Here is an 18,892-nt window from a genome sequence, read left to right as displayed (position 1 = left end):
CACCCAATTCAGCCAGCACACAGGTTAAACAAGAGAGGCAAGGCCTTCAAGACTCACTTGTGATAAATTAAGTCCCCTAGCATTAATTACAGAGTAATTTCCCTTTTTTACTATCTGCACCAAAACGTTTGCAAAATAAATAAAACTTCCATGTTTAGCAAAAGAAGTTCCTGTTTGAACAAAAAATGATAATAATGACTGCTCTTCTTGTTGGGTCAGAATATCAGATCAAAGTGCCAAGTTTAGAGAATACAAAAAATATAAATATAACAGTAAATGCAGTTTGCATATAATTTGGCTTTTTAATTTTTTTTTTTGCCCATCCCTTAGGTGCAATATTGTTTTAAACAAGATAAATGGAAAGAACTGAATTTTTCCTATTTTTATGCCAAATTTGGTGTCAACTGACAAAGTATTTGCAGAGAAAATGACAATGTTAAGGTTTACCACGGACACACAGACACACACAGAGACAACCGAACACCGGGTTAAAACATACTTTGTTTACACAAGTGAGTCAAAAAAAAAAAAAAAAAAACAACTAAACTGTGCACAAGGAACATGGAGCCACCTGAATCTCTTGCCCGCCTCAGCCTCCCCGCCGATGATGTAGATGCAGACCTTGCGGGTGAAGTCCCACTCATCCTCCAGCACAGACTTGAGGTCCTGGGAGCTCTCCGGCAAGCTCTGCAGCATGTAGATCCACGACTGCAGGAACGAGAAGTACACCTGCACACACACACACACACACACACACAGCACCTGTCAGTAAAGTGAAGTACACCTGCCAAAAATACTGAACAAGCACGATAAGAGCTCATATGCATGCTGGCATGTGTGCACTCTCCCTCTCTCTCAAGCACACACACACACACACACACACTCACACACACACACACGCACATACATGCACAAACACACACACAAATACAAAACACACAGAACATAATCACAACACACACACACACACACACACACACACACACACACACAGCATGCACATACATGCACAAACACACACACAAATACAAAACACACAGAACATAATCACAAAACACACACACATACACACATACATGTACACAAACACACACACACAAACAAATCACACAGAACATATCACAATACACACACACACACACACACCTGATAACTGATAATTATTTGGGCACATGAATCTTAGACATAAAGTAGATAACACATGGTTTCAAATATATATGGACGTTTTTCTCTATTTTTTCCGCTGTTAATTCACCAGTGGCTACACACCCACACCCATGCAAACACATCCACACACACACACACACACACCCATACTAACCCACATCCACACCCACACACAGCAAACCACCCACCTCCAGCATGCTCCTGAGGTCCTGGTCAAACTGCTCGAGGTCGGAGGCGAACTTTTCCTCGGCTTCCTGTTCGTCCCACATGACCGGGTCCACCATGAACTGGTAGTACTGCTTCACGATGGTGGCGGCGTACAACACCTCCTTGCACTCACGGATCAGCTGAAACACACAGCACACTGTGTCTGTGAGAGTCTAGGTTCAAATCCCAGTTTTGCCCTTTCCCCCAAGCTTTGACTGAGAAGTCGAACTGAGTGTCAAGTCATTTGGATAAGACGATAAACTGAGGTCCTGGCGACTGAGCCATTATTGTCGTTAGTAGGGGGCTTAGTAGGTGGTGTCCTAAGTACATTAAAACAGAACAGGCACCACTGAACACCACCGAAGTGACTCAGCAGCAGTGCAGGGTCTCCTCTGGTGTGTGGCCTCCTAGCGACCTAACACCAATGGTTCCCTGTGGACTGCCGACGCTGGAACTGCGACGGACGAACCCAGGTGTGGCCGTGTATGGGGGAATCTAAATGAGCGGTGTGGGAGTAATGCCCCTGAAACGGTGCAGATGATGAGGCAGCAAAAAAAAACCCCAAAAAACCTGAGGTCCTGTGTGCAGCACACAATGGAAAGCTAACAACACATGCATCTTCTTCTTCCGTCGTTCGTGGGCTGCAACTAGCATGTTCCTTCATATGTACACGAGCGGGCTTTTACGTCTATGACCGTTTTTACCCCGCCATGTAGGCAGCCATACTCAGTTTTCGGGGGTGTGCATGATGGGTGTATTCTTGTTTCCATAATCCATCAAACGCTGAGACGGATTACAGGATCTTTAACATGCGTATTTAATCTTCTGCTTGCGTGTATACACTAAGAGGGTTCAGGAACTAGCAGCCGGTCTGCACATATGCTGACCTGGGAGATCGGAAAAATCTCCACCCTTTACCCACCAGGCGCCGTTACCAAGATTCAAACCTGGGACCCTCAGATTGAAAGTCCAATGCTTTAACCACTCGGTTACTGCACCTGTCGATCTGGGTTCAAATCCCAGTCTAGCCCTTTCCCCCAAGCTTGGCAGGGAAATTATAAGTGTCAAGTTATTTGGATAAGACGATATACAGCGGTCCCGTGTGCAGCAAGCAATGGAAAAACTAACAAACACATGCATAACCCTGCACACACATTTAACTGAACATTCAAACACTAGTTTATGTTCAGAAACAAACAAACTCATCACAAACTGTACAACACACCCTACATATCACAAATCACAATACACAACTGATGAACATGTCACAATACTACAGACCATTATCACAATAATCAAAACCAATCCGAATACTTCAATCAATACTTAAAACCAGTCGCACAATTCAGCTGTAAAACATGTTCATTTTGCATTCAAAAATCACCTGAAAAGTGCACACACACACACACACGCACACACAAACACACACACACCACAAATACAAACAACACACACACACATATACATATATATATGTATACACACACATCACTACCACATTAAATTTATATACACACACTCTCATGCATGCACTCACACAACCACACACACAACACTCCCCCCCCACCCCCCTCACCCACCCCCAACATACACATTCACACACACACACAACACACAAACTCCTCCTCTCCACACACACACACACACACACACACATTCAAATCTACCATCCACCCCTAAGCTGTCGAAAACTCAAGAACGAGGGGTCTCCCACACACACATACATACACACTCACACACACACCCACAATCCTCCCCCATATGAACACGCACACACACACATACATACACACTCACACACACACAAACACACACTCCTTCCCCACATGAACACGCACACACACACATCTCCCCACCCCCCACACGTCCCCAACCTCTCACACACACATGAACATAAAAAAATCCACTGTCCCTAACCTGTTGAATACTCAAGAACGTGGGGTCTCCCACTTCATTACTCTCTCACACACACGCTCACACATATATGCACAATCACACACATGCCACACACACACACACATACACACAAACACAATCACTCTCACACACACACATACATACACACACACTCTCACACATACACACACACATACACACAACCACAAAAACAACCCTCCCCCCACACACCCACCATCCCCCACACACACAATCATTTAAAATCCACCATCCACCCACCCACACAGACACACAAACATTTAAAATCCACCATCCACCAACCCACACAGACACACAAACATTTAAAATCCACCATCCACCACCCACACAGACATTTAAAATCCACCATCCACCCACCCACACAGACATCTAAAATCCACCATCCACCACCCACACAGACATTTAAAATCCACCATCCATCCACCCACACAGACACACAAACATTTAAAATCCACCATCCACCCACCCACACAGACACACAAACATTTAAAATCCACCATCCACCCACCCACACAGACACACAAACATTTAAAATCCACCATCCACCCACCCACACAGACACACAAACATTTAAAATCCACCATCCACCACCCACACAGACACACAAACATTTAAAATCCACCATCCACCCACCCACACAAACATTTAAAATCCACCATCCACCCACCCACACAGACACACAAACATTTAAAATCCACCACCCACCACCCACACAGACACACAAACATTTAAAATCCACCATCCACCACCCACACAGACACACAAACATTTAAAATCCACCATCCACCCACCCACACAAACATTTAAAATCCACCATCCACCCACCCACACAGACACACAAACATTTAAAATCCACCATCCACCCACCCACACAGACACAAAAACATTTTAAAATGCACCATCCACCACCCACACAAACATTTAAAATCCACCTTCCACCACCCACACAAACATTTAAAATCCACCATTCACCCACCCACACAGACACACAAACATTTAAAATCCACCATCCACACATACACACAAACATTTAAAATCCACCATCCACCACCCACACAAACATTAAAAATCCACCATCCACCCACCCACCCAGACACACAAACATTTAAAATCCACCATCCACCCACCCACACAGACACACAAACATTTAAAATCCACCACCCACACAATCATTTAAAATCCACCATCCACCACCCACAAAGACACACAAACATTTAAAATCCACCATCCACCACAAAAATTTAAAATCCACCATCCACCAACCCCTAACCTGTCGTATACTCAAGAACGACGGGTCCCCCTGGGGCCGCTGCTCCAGACGCAGGCGGAGACACTCGTGCACAATGTCCAGCGGGACTCGAACCAGGAAGAGGTAGGTGGGGCGGAAGGAGGGCAGCCCCATGCGCCGGAACTCTTGCGACCACTCGCCGTGCTCCGACAGGCTGGTGCTGCGGCCGAAGTACAGGCGGGCCTGACCCAGCGAGGGCGATGACGCCATCTCGTTCTCATGGAGACCCGCGTCGTCCGAAGGATACTGAGGGACAGACAAAAAAACTAAAGTTTATAAAAACCTTTTGGGTGGTAGTTGAATCCTCTTTTGTTTTGACACGACGTTTCGGACCATAGGCCCGTTGTCAAGTGATGAGAAGAGGACAGTGTGAATAGGAAAGCCCATGTGAGGAAAGGGTGATGACATCTCACTACTTTCTGTTTTGATGGGCCATGCACACTAAACACTTACTGATCACCATTCAGTGCCATACGTACTCACTCACTCACTCACACCCACACACAAAAATTGCATACACATATATATTGCTTCTAAAAAGAGGGATAGGAGGTAAAGAAAGAATAAGGACAGAGAGATCAAGGCAGAAGGGCCCAGGCGCTAGACGTCAGTGACTGACGTTCAATCCACTCGGCTGTGCGGTCCCCAAGCGGTCAATGACGCAGCTCTCCATGTACTTTCTGTACGTGCTGTCACTGGGGTTCTGCCACACAGCTGAGATTCTTGCATGGGTGAAGCTGTGGTGTGGGCCAGTAAAATGCTGGCTGATAGGATTGTTGTAGCCTAGCTTCATCGACCTCAGGTGTTCAGAGAAGCGCTCGCCCAAAGAACAGTAGGTCTCCCCCACATACAATTTGGAGCAGAGGGTGCAGGACAGAATGTATACAATGTCAGTGGACTGGCATCACTCAGAGGGACAGACGTAAATCAGTCAGGATTAAAAGGAAAAAAAAGAAAAAAAAAAGAAGGTCGCCCTACCTCTTTTGAGAACAGTCTGGAGCAACCAAGAGTTAAAAAAATTAAAGTTTAAAAAAAAAGGGAAAAAAAGGTTGCCATACCCTTCTTTTGATATCAGTCTGGAGCAGACAAGGGCGTTGAAAAATAAAGAATCAAAAAAAAAAAAGAGATCGCCATACTCTGCAGCAGTCAGGGTTAAATCCAAAATATAATAAATAAAATGAATTTAAAAAAAAAGGTTGCCCTACCCTTTTGAGACCAGTCTAGCAATCAAGGGTTAAAATTTTTTTATTTTTTTTAAAGATTGCAGTACTCTTTAGAGATCAGTATGGAGCAGACAAGGGTGAATAAAAAGATCACCACATCCTTTTAGGAACAGTCTGGAGCAAACAAAGGTTGATAAAAAAATATATATAATAATAATTTGCCATACCCTTTCGAGATTAGTCTGGAGCAATGAAAAGTTGATAAATAATAATAATAATAACATAATAATAATAATATAAGATTACCATACCATTCTGAGATCAGTCTGGAGCAATCAAAGGTTTTTTGGGGGTTTTAAAATAATTTTTCCATACCCTTTGGAGATCAGTATGGAGCAGTATAGGGTTTAAAAAAAAAAAAAAGACAAGAGAGGCAAGGCCTTCAAGACTCACTTGTGATAAATTAAGTCCCCTAGCATTAATTACAGAGTAATTTCCCTTTTTTACTATCTGCACCAAAACGTTTGCAAAATAAATAAAAACTCCATGCTTAGCAAAAGAAGTTCCTGTTTGAACAAAAAATGATAATAATGACTCCTCTTGTTGTTGTGTCAGAATAAGAGGTCAAAGTGCCAAGTTTAGAGAATACAAAAAATATAATTTATATAACAGTAAATGCAGTTTGCATATAATTAGGCTTCTTTTTTTTTTTTTTTGTGCCCATCCCAGAGGTGCAATATTGTTTTAAACAAGATGACTGGAAAGAACTGAATTTTTCCTATTTTTATGCCAAATTTGTTGTCAACTGACAAAGTATTTGCAGAGAAAATGTCAATGTTAAAGTTTACCACGGACACACAGACACACACACACAGACAACCGAACACCGGTTAAAACATAGACTCACTTTGTTTACACAAGTGAGTCAAAAAAGTATACAAAAAAAAAACAAAAACAAACCCCAACAACAACCAAAGGTGGCCCTACCCTTCTGAGGTCGGTCTGGAGGTGTCTGCTGGGGCTCTCCAGGGCCTCCTTGGCACGTTGTAGCGTGCAGTTGAAGATGTCCCTCAGGCGCAGCACCAGCCTCTTCATGCCCATCTTCTTCAGGCACTTGTCCACGTAGTGTCTGTACGCCGCACACCGCCCCAACTGTGCACACGTATGTGATACATGTGTTCACAACGGATTCCATCAATGAACATTGTGTTGTGTTGTGTTGTGTTGCTTTACGTTGCGCTTTACTGTATTGTATTGCATTGCATATTTAAATACACAATTTGAGTGAAAAGAGTAATACAACACATATGTATTTATTTGTATTGTATTACTTTTAAATCATACAAAGTTTCCTTGTATGAAATTCAGGCTGCTCTCCCCAGGGAGAGCGCATGAGAGAGCCATTTTTTGTCTGCCTGCAAGAGTATGTTTTCCTGTCCAAGTGTTTGGTTTTCTTAAAAAGAATTTTGCCAGGGATAATCCTCTTGTTGCCGTGTTTTTTTTTGTTTTTTTATGTGCACTAAATGCATGCTGCACACAAGACCTGAGTTTATCGTCTCATCCAAATGACTAGTGTCCAGATCACCACTCAAGTTCTAGTGGAGCAGAAGAAAATACTGGCAAGTGTGCTCGGATTCTCTTGCTTCCTAAACACATGCGTTGCCTCGGTACCAACACTCCACATATCCTCAACTGTTAGAAACACAGGGATACACAAAAGATTCCATCCCTGAAAAAAGTGAAAAACTTAACAGTAGTCTGTACACACACAACAGATTCCATCGCTTAACATCTTCCCAACTGTACACACACAACAGATGCCACTGCTTAGTATCTCCACAACAGTACACATACAACAGATTACATCACTGAATATCTACCCAACAAAAAATACACAGATTCCATTGCTGAACATCTTCCCAACTGTACACACACAACAGATTCCATCACTTAACATCTCCCAAACTTCAGACATGCACAACAGATTCCATTGCTGAACATCTCCCTAACTGTAGACACACAACAGATTCCATCGCGTAACTGGTAACATCTCCAAAACTGCACACACACAACAGAAGCCATCACTCAACATCTCCGCAACTGTAGACACACAACAGATTCCATCACTAAACATCTACCCAACTCTACACACACAATAGATTCCATCTCTTGACATCTCCCCAACTGTAGACATATACAACAGATTCCATTGCTTAACATATATGATTATATCTCCCTAACTGTACACACACACAACATTGCTTAACATCACAACTGTACACACACAGCAGATTCCAACACTGAACATCATAACAGGACATTTCCCCAACTGAACACACACGTGTGTGTGTGTGTGTGTGTGTGTGTGTGTGTGTGTGTGTGTCTGTGACTGTGAGTGTGCATGCATGTGTGCGTGTATCTGTGTGTGTGTGTGTGTGTGTGTGTGTGTGTGTGTGTGTGTGTGTGTGTGTGCATGCGTGTGTGTTATTAAAAAAAATGTAATTCACATTCAATGATTCAGTTTATTATATTTTATACACACACACACACACACACACACACACACACACACACACACATACATACATACAATGATACACACAATTACTGTTCATAATCACACAATCTTGTTAAAGAAAAAACAGCTTTTTGGAAGCAATCTCTGAATCTGAACAAGTTATCAACAATATTGTAAAGACATCCCAATCTTTCTCCTTAAAATCAAGACAAATCTTGCTGCTGAAAATGATATCCATTTAATTCATAAATCTGATAAATCATCATAGACTTCATTTTGCTCATTCCAAAATTCTATTTTACAATTTGATAAAGAAAGAAAAGAATACTTCAATTCAAATTTCAATCAATGTAAACTGATTATGGATCATATTGAAAACCAAAACAGAAAAAAACGTTTTTAACCTCACTTCTGATAATTCCACACACACTGTGTATGGATGTGGATGGGACAGGAATGCAGATCATTAAATAACATGACACTCAAAAAATAAAAAGACACATGTATCTGACTAAAAGTAAAACATTATGACAGTTCTTCTCCTGACAAATAACTATTAGGTGTCCAGTTTCCGAAGGTCTGTACAGGTCTGAGATCATATTAAGAAATTTGACATCATTTAAAAAAAAAAACTTTTAAGTTAGGCAGCAAAAAAAAAAAAAAAAAACCAAGAAGAGGGCATCATACACTCATTTACTGATTTAGTCAGAACCCACAGATCTCTCTGCATAATGCTGGGGTGGGGATGGGGGAAACCCATTTGCACTACTGAGCTAAAAAAAATCTCCATATATCTTTATTTAAAAAGTTATAAATACTTTACTTCCCTTTTTTCCAAGACTGCCAAAAAAAAAAAAATCATTTTTCATGCATTTTATATTCAAAAACAGGGAAACCTTTCTGGAGTAGTTGAATAGTTTTAGAGAGAAAAAAAACCCAAAACCATAAAGAAAAAAAAAAGACAAAAAAAAAAACAGATGTTCTCTACCAGAGGAGTATTACTTCCTCTCTACTGGGCCACACTGACAACAAACTTTTCTATGAAAGTCACTTTTTTCTCAAAAGTATTGCACAGATTTTACTGGCTAAATTTAGATCCAGATTAGTAGATCATGCAGGGGAATTAACTTCCCCTTTAGTTTTACGTATTGCACAGACAATACACTTATGCTATCTGTGCAGGAATCAACTTCCCCTTCACTGGTTTACCCCAGAACCTTATCTTCCTACTGTATATTTACCAGTAATGTAGTATGCGCTGCCTTCGCACCATCCTCAGCATCCACTGGAGTGACTACATCACAAATGTCGAGGTCCTGGAGCAGGCAAAGACTATCAGCATCGAGGCAGTGCTGCTAAAGACCCAGCTACGTTGGGCAGGGCACGTGTCCAGGATGGAGGACCACCGCCTGCCCAAGATCGCGCTGTATGGCGAACTGTCCACTGGCCACCGTGACAGAGGAGCACCCAAGAAGAGATACAAAGACTCCTTGAAGAAAGCTCTCGGTGCCTGTCACATTGACCATCGCCAGTGGTCCGCAGTAGCCGCTGATCGAGAGACCTGGCGACGCACCATCCACCAAGCTGTCTCCTCCTTCGAAAACAACCGCAGGGCCAGCCTTGAGGACAAACGCAGAAGGAGGAAGAACCACGACGCTGCAGCCGCGAACCCAGACCAGACTTTCCCTTGCAACCGCTGCGGCCGACTCTGCTTTTCCCGCATTGGCCTTGTCAGCCATGAGCGTGCCTGCATCAGACGTGGACAACGCCCTTCCTAGATCTTCGTCAGCGAAGCAAGGCCATGAGTATCCTCGGATATACTCTATCCATGGTCAGCCATGACCGAAGGAGGCCTACTACCTACTAGTATCCTCCATTATTGCAAATCAACATTCATCTCACTTTCTCATGCTCCTCTTTTGTTGGATTGTGTGTGGACATGTGTGTGCGTGTGTGTGTGCGTGCGTGCGTGCGTGCGTGCATGCATGCATGCATGTCTGTGTGTGTGAGCACACAAATACACTGTCTCAAACACTGTGTAAGCACACACAGCCAGAGAGCCAGACACACACACACACACACACAGACACACACTTAGTTCATAGCCCGATTTCTACACTCCTTTAATGCACCTCAGAATTGTGTTAATGGTTTCTGATTATTATCATTATTATTACTGAATTGTTACTGTTAAATGTAAATTTTGTATGTTAGTTATACATTTTACGGTAGTTTTCTAGTTTACCTTTTTTCTCCCCCCCCCCCCCCCCCCCCCCCACACACGCCCCACCTCCCTCCCCCCATGCTCCCCCAACCCCCCCTTTTTTTTTGTTTAAACGTCTAATATCACTGACAGTGAAAAGACGCTAAACTAAAGAACACACACACACACACACACACAGTGACACACACACACACACACAAAGAGAAAAAAAAGAGACAGACAGACAGAAAGGTTACAAGCTTCAGACTGACGGGAAAAAACCAGGGGGCCACATGATTACTGACAACTGAAAGTGAGGGGTGAGAACACAATGAAATGAGCCAAAGTTCTTTTCTGAGTGGGTGACAAGGATGTGCATGCCCAACACTGCAACAGCACTAACAGGCCCCTTTTATCAGTTTATGCCAAACATCAATGGCCCTGGTGTGGCATAAATATAAAGCCCTGAAGTATTTCACCTGAAGTATTTCAAAGAATTTAGAATGAAAAGGAGTGAAAGTCTGCATTTATTATATAATATACACAAAATTTCCGTACAATAATTAATATACACCACCAGTGAGCAATGGAGTTTATGCCAACATCAATGGCCCTGGTGTGGCATCAATCTAAAGCCCTGAAGTATTTCACCTGAAGTATTTCAAAGAATTTAGAATGAAAAGGAGTGAAAGTCTGCATTTATAATAATATACACAAAATTTCCATACAATAATAATTAATATACACCACCAGTGAGCGATGGAGGCCTTGTTCAGCTGCATGATAATGTTAAATACATTCCAGTTCACTAGAACTTATAGGAAAACTAACCTTGTTATATGATACTGTTAAATACATGTATTCCAGTTCACAAAAACTTATAGAATAACTGTATCACTAAGATAACACTGTATGAAATTCACAGACTGATACACAGCAATAAACACGACATGAACATCTACACCATACACACGTACAAGTATTCCTCACTCACCCCATCCAAACTGACATCGCTGGAAGCTCTGGATAGCGTCGTCCCACTGGCAAAGGACCCCATGCTGCTACGCGAGCTACGGTGGGGCGTGCTGGTGCCGATGGGTGAAGCCGGCTCCGCCAGCACCGCGTTCCCTCGCTGCATGGGACTGGTGTCTCGCGAGGAGGTGGCACTGTCTGACCCAAAGGTGAACTTCACCTGCTTGGTGGGGGACAGGAAGCGGGCACTGCCCCTCCCCCGGTCCGCTTCCGCCACACTGTCCTCCTCCTCCTCCCCACCGTCGTCACTGTCATCGTCGTCTTCCACTTCGCTGTCGGAAGTGTCCCTGTTCTCCATGATGTTGGGCACACTGGGGCGCCGCATGTGGTCGGAGTCGTTGTGGCGAGGGAAGGGGAAGTCGAACTTGATGACTGGCCACTCGATGCGGTGCTCCTCCGCACCAATGATGCGGCCAAACAGTTTGAGCTTGTGGCACAGGTCGCAGGTGATGTTCAGCCAGAGGTTCAGACACTTGACGCGCCGCACGAAGTTGGAGTCCCCGTACGCAGGGTAGTCGTTGGCGATCTGCCTCATCGTGGGGTACAGGCGCTCGCAGGCGTCCAGGCGGTCCAGCAGTTTCTGCACCTCCACCAGCGCCTCCTGCTGCAGCTCCACCATGCTGGCCGTCAGGACCACATCATGAAATGAGGCGGACACATCCTCGTCCAAATTCACACTGAGACAACAACCCCCTTCACTGCCCACTGCACCAATGTTTTCTTCTTCTGGGCTAGTCCGACCGACAGCTGAGGGGGTCACACAAACATCCGAGGTAATCTCACTCACTCTCACACCTTTACCCCAAGCATCAGTTTTGTACACATCACGATCCACACAAGAACTATTACTACACTCATCCGGCACGTCGGCCAACTTGCACTGATGGAACTGGAAGTTGATGATGTCCGTGAGAACCTTCTCCACCTCGTTCCTCTTCTCCGTGAGCGACTTCTGCTCATCCTCTGGGGAGCAGCCGTGTAGATAGGCGTTGAGCTCGATCCACATGTAGTCCATCTGCTGGGACTTCCACTGCTCCACCTCACTGGACATCTGTCGCTTGCTGTAGGAAGCCAGCTTCCTCTCCTTGTCCATCTTGGCCTGCGTGCCCAGCTTGATCAGCAGACCGAACGTCTGTGAGAACTGCTTGCGGTCCGCAGGGCAGTCTGGGGGCTCCGTCCACTGGCGCCGCGTGTGACTGTCAGCGCTGATGGCCATGACCGGCTTGGCCATCAGGTGGGAGAACCGTCCAGACGACTCCAATGGCACCTGTGTCATACTGCCCACGTCCAGCCCCGTGAAGTCGTCCGACATTCGCTTCATGGAACGGTCCAGTTCACGGGATTTGGTCTGCTTCTTCAACTCACGGGAGTCCTTTTTTCGTTTCTCTCTCTTCTCGCGAAGAGTTTCTGGGTCTATGTTATCGTCAGAATCAAACCCACTCAACTTACACAGAGTGGGGTCCCCTTGATGGGCATCTTTAATCACATTCAGAACGGAGCGAGGTTGGCTCTTGCGCCTCGAATTGTAGTCTTTGTTCTCTCTGCTGGAGCGTTTCATGTAACTCCCTCTGGTTGCACTAGCCTGACGCTCCTTCTCTCGTTTAGAAACTCTGGGCAGCGGAGGGGTGACTCCATACCGAGAACCTAAGCTCTCAGGTTCCCTGTCGTCTTCTTCATACTCAATCTGAGCTTCAACATAGTCGTAGTAGTCCTCGCCCGATGGGGGTGAGAGATGATCGTCATAGGCATGATGGTGCTGGTGGTGGTGCCTGATGGACACATGCACACACAATTACAAATTACAATAACAATGTCAAAGCAAGTAAGTGTTTTTTTAACTGACAAATAAACGAACAAAATTGTTAAAATATACTCAGTACAATTTGAAATGAATTCCCAGTCAGTTCACAGCTAACAAGATACTGACAAATCCTTGAATACATACTGTTGTTTTCTCAGAATATAGATTTAATTAAATGATTGTCTTGTTAGATTCTCACTCAGTCACGTCAGTGGCTTTTTGGTGGGGTTTTTTTTGTTTGTTTTTTGTTTTTTTCAGAAATCCCCTGTGACTTTTTTTTTACATACTCACATACTTCTGAACATATTTCATAGATCATTAGTAAAACAGCTGAAAATACTTGAAAACTAAATACTATGTGTCACCGTAACTTATGTACAGATAGAACCATGATTTGTAATCTAAAGTTCTGGTCTTCTACACATTTTCAACCCATCAGTCACTCAAATTTCTTGGCAACCGCAGTAGATATGTAGTTTGCAAATTGTTTCTTTTAGCATTTTTTTTCTAGAACATTGAAATCACACACACACACACACACAAACACATGCACACACACATGTCCTTCACATGCCACACCTGCCTGTGCCACAGTGACCCAGTTAGCACACAGTGCACGAGTGGGGAGGGAGGTGGTATGTTCAGTTCAGATTTTCACCTGCAGGCAACATGTGATCCCCTTCTTTGAGCAATGCAAATGTGTTTTTTGAAAATCATGCAGACCTATCCATATTCATGGAACGCTTGAAATTGTTCCATGCCCTTCATCAAGGTCTCTTTCCCTCCGTGCCCTGAATAGCTTCTGTTTCAGTTTCTCAATGAGGCATCACTGTGTTCAGACAAATCCATATACACTACACCATATCTTCTAGGCAGATGCCTGACAGCAGCATAACCCAATGAGTTTGTCAGGCCTTGAGTGCATGCTTATAAATATATTTTGTGTACCTATCAGAGTGGATTTCTTTTTTTCGTTTTCACATGATTTTGCCAGAGGACAACACTCTTGATGCCAAGAGGGTTTTTTTCAGTGCACCAAGTGCACGCTGCACACGGGACCTCGGTTTATGGTCTCATCCGAAAGACATGACACTCTGATTTTTCTACTGACTCTCTGTATTGGCAGCTGAGCTTCTTAACCATTCTGCCACATTCCTCTTGCCCTGAATAATGGATGGTTAGTCTTTTTTTCATCTCTGGGTCAACCACAGCTATTCGTGACCTCACATTGCGCTCTCTCTCCTTTTCTTGCAAGATCTAGCACTACACCCGTTGGACTTTCAATCTGAGGGTCCCAGATTTGAATCTCAGCTATGGCGCCCGGTGGGTAAAGGGTGCAGATCTTTCTGATCTCCCAGGTCAACCTGTGTGCAAACCTGTTAGTGCCTGAACGGAGTGAACCCCCTTCTTGTGTATATGCACGCAGATCAAATACACACATACAAGATCCTGTACTCCATGTCAGCATTCGGTGGGTTATGGAAACAAGAACATACCCACCACGCACTCCCCTGGAGTATGGCTGCCTATGTGGCAGGGTAATTTGAACATAACGGTCATGCACATAAAATGTTACATGTTTGTATGAGTGTGCAAGTGTGTGTAACTGAAACCTGATTGAATGACACAGGAAACAAATGACGAGCGCCTAATGGCTGCTGTCAGCCAGCTCTACCCAGGCAGGCAGACTGTTGTGAAAATGACTCCGTGTTTGGAAAGGGCTTAGAGCATGGTCTCCGGCTGAGGACTGGCGCTATATAGGTACTCATATCAACTACCCAAACCCTTCACCTCCCTGCAAATCATCACTCTCACTTCCATTCTCATCAAGCGAAACATCTGATGGGACATGATTTTGTCGCCACAAACACTAACTTCATCTTCAATGACTTGTAAAACTTCTGCAACATCCTGAGTGACAAATTCACATAAGGTTCATGCAACAACACGCTACTGTTTCAAACAACAATGGCTAGGTTGTGATTCATCGTCTGCCATTTTGAAAGCATTGTCTAGAGGCACTGACAATGAACATTCAATACGATACAAAGCGTCACTGGCTGTTGCTCTTCACAGATAATGAAAGAAGATATATCAAGCTTTCTGACTGGTGGCTGTTTGGACACATCAACTTTAAAACAGAACTGTGAAAAATCCTGAAAACGTGGACAATTCTGTAAAAAAAAATCCTGAAATGACGTGGACAATTTTGTGAAAAATCCTAAAATGTTGTCGAGGGGCAAATAGTCTATAGTGAAGCATTTTTTCAGACTTATATATACATAACTGGGCATCAAATTTAAAGACTTTTTTTTTTTTTTTTTTTAATTCTTCGATGAGAAATACACAAAGCAATACACTGAAAATCAAAATGGGAAAATGTGCTCTATTCTACATTCAATACAGAACAGTTAGACTCATATTCATTCTAAGTTCATTAGGACAGTATACCTAAAACAATGATCCTATTACTTTGATTCCCCTATATGAACTAATGGTCAAGCCCCTTACTAAAGGACATGCCATACACAGTGTGCAACACAATTATAACATGGCGCACAAAGACAAAAAAGATCAACAACATTTAATAACAAAATAAATTAAGTAATATATTTGTATAATTGTAATGATATAAATAAATAAAAAATAAACAATCACTGTTTTCAATTTGAATCTTGGAAACTCTCAATCCTGTCAATCACAGATGAAGAGTAGGAGTTTGTTTCAAGGTGTCAAAGCAAAACCAGGGTACGAGAACACAAATACATCAATAAATTTCATAATACCAGAGACATATATACATACATGTACAGCCAAAAGCTTTCCAGCCTTTCGGAGTTTCCCATTGCCCACCTATTGTGTCACAATGCGTTTTATACACAGAAAAATCAGAAAAAATAGCCTTCTCTACTCACACGCTGAGATTTAATGATTGGGACAAGGTGTGGATGACGTGACTGAAAATGAAGTGACATGAGCATGAAACTGAACATTCACTGAGCCCCTTTACTCTAGACTGACGACCAAACTCCCAGTTAAGATGGATGAGTGTCAGTCTGAACAGCTTTTTTCATGTTCATTTTCATTTCTTTGATGATGACGTCATAAGCACAAGCATAGTCAGTCAAACGTGAGTCATATCACACCTTCAGTGCAAATTCTCAATTGTCTTCTAGTAACCATTCCAAGTTGGGTTGTTTTTTTTTTAATGGATCAAAGTAATCAATGCTTTGCTGTCTGCAACTGATGATCACTCTGCTAGTTCCATGTCTTCTTCATAAGCAGTGGTGTAATGGAGACATTCATGATTCAAGTTGTTTTTTGTGTGTCTGTGTAATTCCATCAGCTGATTCACCACTTGCACAGGACAGGAATGTCAGACCCCTGCCGGAGTCTGCACTAGTTGGGTCACGGTTAAGTATGTGTAATTAAAAGCGCTTTCGCACCAGTCATTCACACGCATGCATAACTCTAAAACTAATACAAGGAAGCCAAACAAGATTTGGTCGGTTTCTCTACTCATCTGCTCTGCATGCTTCCCTGTCTGATAATGTTTGCTGTGCAAGTTCATGTCAGATCTGTGAGAAGACGGCCGACCATGTAATGATACTGGTGCAAGGTAATGGTGCTTGGTGGGTGAAGGGTGGAGATTTTTCCAATCTCCCATGTCAACATACATGCAGACCTGCTAGTGCCTGAACCCCCTTCGTGTGCATACGCAAGCAGAAGATCAAATATGCACATTAAAGATCCTGTAATCCATGTCAGCGTTCGGTGGGTTATGGAAACATGAACATATCCAGCATGCATACCCCCGAAAATGGAGTATGGCTGCCTACATGGTGGGGTAAATAAACAAAACAGTCATACACGTAAAGTGTAACATGTCTGTCTGAGCGTGTATGTGTGCGTGCCTGAAATCTGATTGAATGACACAGGAAACGAATGATGAGCGCACAGTGGCAACCATCAGTCGACTCCACCCAGGTAGACAGTGTGTTGTGCAAATGAACAGAATTTATAAAGCATTTAGAGCTTGTCTCCAACCGAGGATATGTGCTAAATAAATATCCATATCAAGGCTGAAAATTATGTTCTTAATGACCTGTAATGGAGGAGAGAGCACATTATGATTATGTTCCATTAGATTTATCAATATATAACACCAGATATGTGCACTGTTGTTATCTGTACAAACAGGTGCAACAGAAGTATCCATATCAATCAATCAATCAAATATTGAGGTGCACGTAAGCACAAAAGATTTTGCAAAAAGTAAAGGTAAGAATCATTCTGAGAATATATCATTTTATCATTTGTGAATTTTGTGTGTGGGCGTCTTGGTCTGTCACCGATTGTAGGGTTGGTGTTTTTACAAGTGAGTGAGAGACAGTGCTCTACACACTGAGATAAGGACTTAGTTAAAGACACCATGTTTGACAATCGGTATACGTCTGTGATGCTGTATGCATGTGTCAGGTGTGTGCTTGCACTGTGTGTGTGTGTGTGTGTGTGTGTGTGTGTGTGTGTGTGTGTGTGTGTGTGTTTCAGTTCACAGATGGTAACTGACCTGTCACAAATGTCAGTATACAAAATGTTGTCAACAGTGGTGTCCTTTTTACATTAAAAAATAAAATCCATTTCAAAGTAACCTGATAAATAACTTTTTTTGTGGTTTCAACATAATTTATTTTCTTAATGTCATATCAGGAGGGAGTTTTTTGGACATAACTGAACATGAAGAACTTTGCAAATGCAGTTCTACTTCTAGCAATGCTAATCTGTGCATGAGAAAAACAGAACTGGGGTGGGCTTTTCCTTTTGTACAATCTATTATACTTATAAGTTATATAGCATAATTCATAAAGGAATTAACTTTCTCTCAAAACAAGCAGGAAATATGTACACATTATAATAAAAACACAAAAATAGTGTACATTTTATACTGACTGGGTACCTCTTCTAACGCATAGAGCTTGTTAGTAACATTAAAACTGCAGGGTATGGAAAGCATTAACTTTTGCAAGTTCCCTTCTCTTACCCTTCTTCAATCTTTAAACTTAGATTGTGTTTTTGCTTTGTTTGTTGTTGATTTTTTGTTTTGTTTTGTTTTGCTTTGCTTTGTTTTGTCTTTTTGTTGTTGCTGTTTTTGTTTTTGGTGTGTTGTTTAAACTGCGCCGTCAACTTATGCACAAAATTAAAGAACGTCAGATTGGAAACAGCTTGCTGACATCAGCGTCAAGAACCACCTCAATATTCAGGTTTAAAAACATCACTCGTAAGGGACTGCTTTCGTTTTACTTGCATCTGTCTTTTGATGAAAAAAAAAAAAAAAAAAATGCGGGTAACTCAGCTGTGCAGAGATGAAGATCAGTTTGTGATTCGACGATAAGCTATCACGACGAAATCGGAGGATCGGGGCTAAAGTCTAAACCGTTGCAAAATAAAGCAGCACGAGTAATCGTATATGGACTGAGAAGAAAGCTTATGAGGAAAAACGTGATGCAGGGGATAAAAAAAACATTGCAAAGCACAGTTGCACGGTTAGCCACTTGAGCCAACAAAGGCATTGTGACCG

General features: G+C 42.8%; 2 protein-coding genes across 2 annotated transcripts in view; both read right to left on the bottom strand.

Annotated features, from left to right (window-relative positions):
* LOC143283440 (mitogen-activated protein kinase kinase kinase 4-like) overlaps positions 1-11,705 on the bottom strand; it is a 49,189-nt gene extending 37,484 nt beyond the window's left edge. The window contains exons 1-5 of the mRNA XM_076589678.1: positions 11,476-11,705; positions 6,748-6,912; positions 4,580-4,843; positions 1,356-1,514; positions 572-729 (exon numbers count right to left, since the gene is read on the bottom strand). Coding sequence (XP_076445793.1) covers positions 572-729; positions 1,356-1,514; positions 4,580-4,843; positions 6,748-6,912; positions 11,476-11,619 — 890 coding nt within the window. The 5' untranslated portion in view covers positions 11,620-11,705. The remainder of the gene's footprint in view (positions 1-571; positions 730-1,355; positions 1,515-4,579; positions 4,844-6,747; positions 6,913-11,475) is intronic.
* A 16-nt stretch (positions 11,706-11,721) lies between these two features.
* The window catches only part of LOC143283558 (uncharacterized), a gene marked incomplete at its 3' end in the record, with an annotated part of 7,487 nt that continues 316 nt past the window's right edge, over positions 11,722-18,892 (bottom strand). Inside the window, exon 2 of the mRNA XM_076589804.1 lies at positions 11,722-13,282. Within this exon, the coding sequence (XP_076445919.1) occupies positions 11,722-13,282 (1,561 nt within the window). The remainder of the gene's footprint in view (positions 13,283-18,892) is intronic.

Source organism: Babylonia areolata, chromosome 6 (assembly GCF_041734735.1).
Source record: "Babylonia areolata isolate BAREFJ2019XMU chromosome 6, ASM4173473v1, whole genome shotgun sequence".
Lineage (NCBI taxonomy): Eukaryota > Metazoa > Mollusca > Gastropoda > Neogastropoda > Buccinidae > Babylonia > Babylonia areolata.
This window is presented reverse-complemented; position numbering and strand designations above follow the sequence as displayed.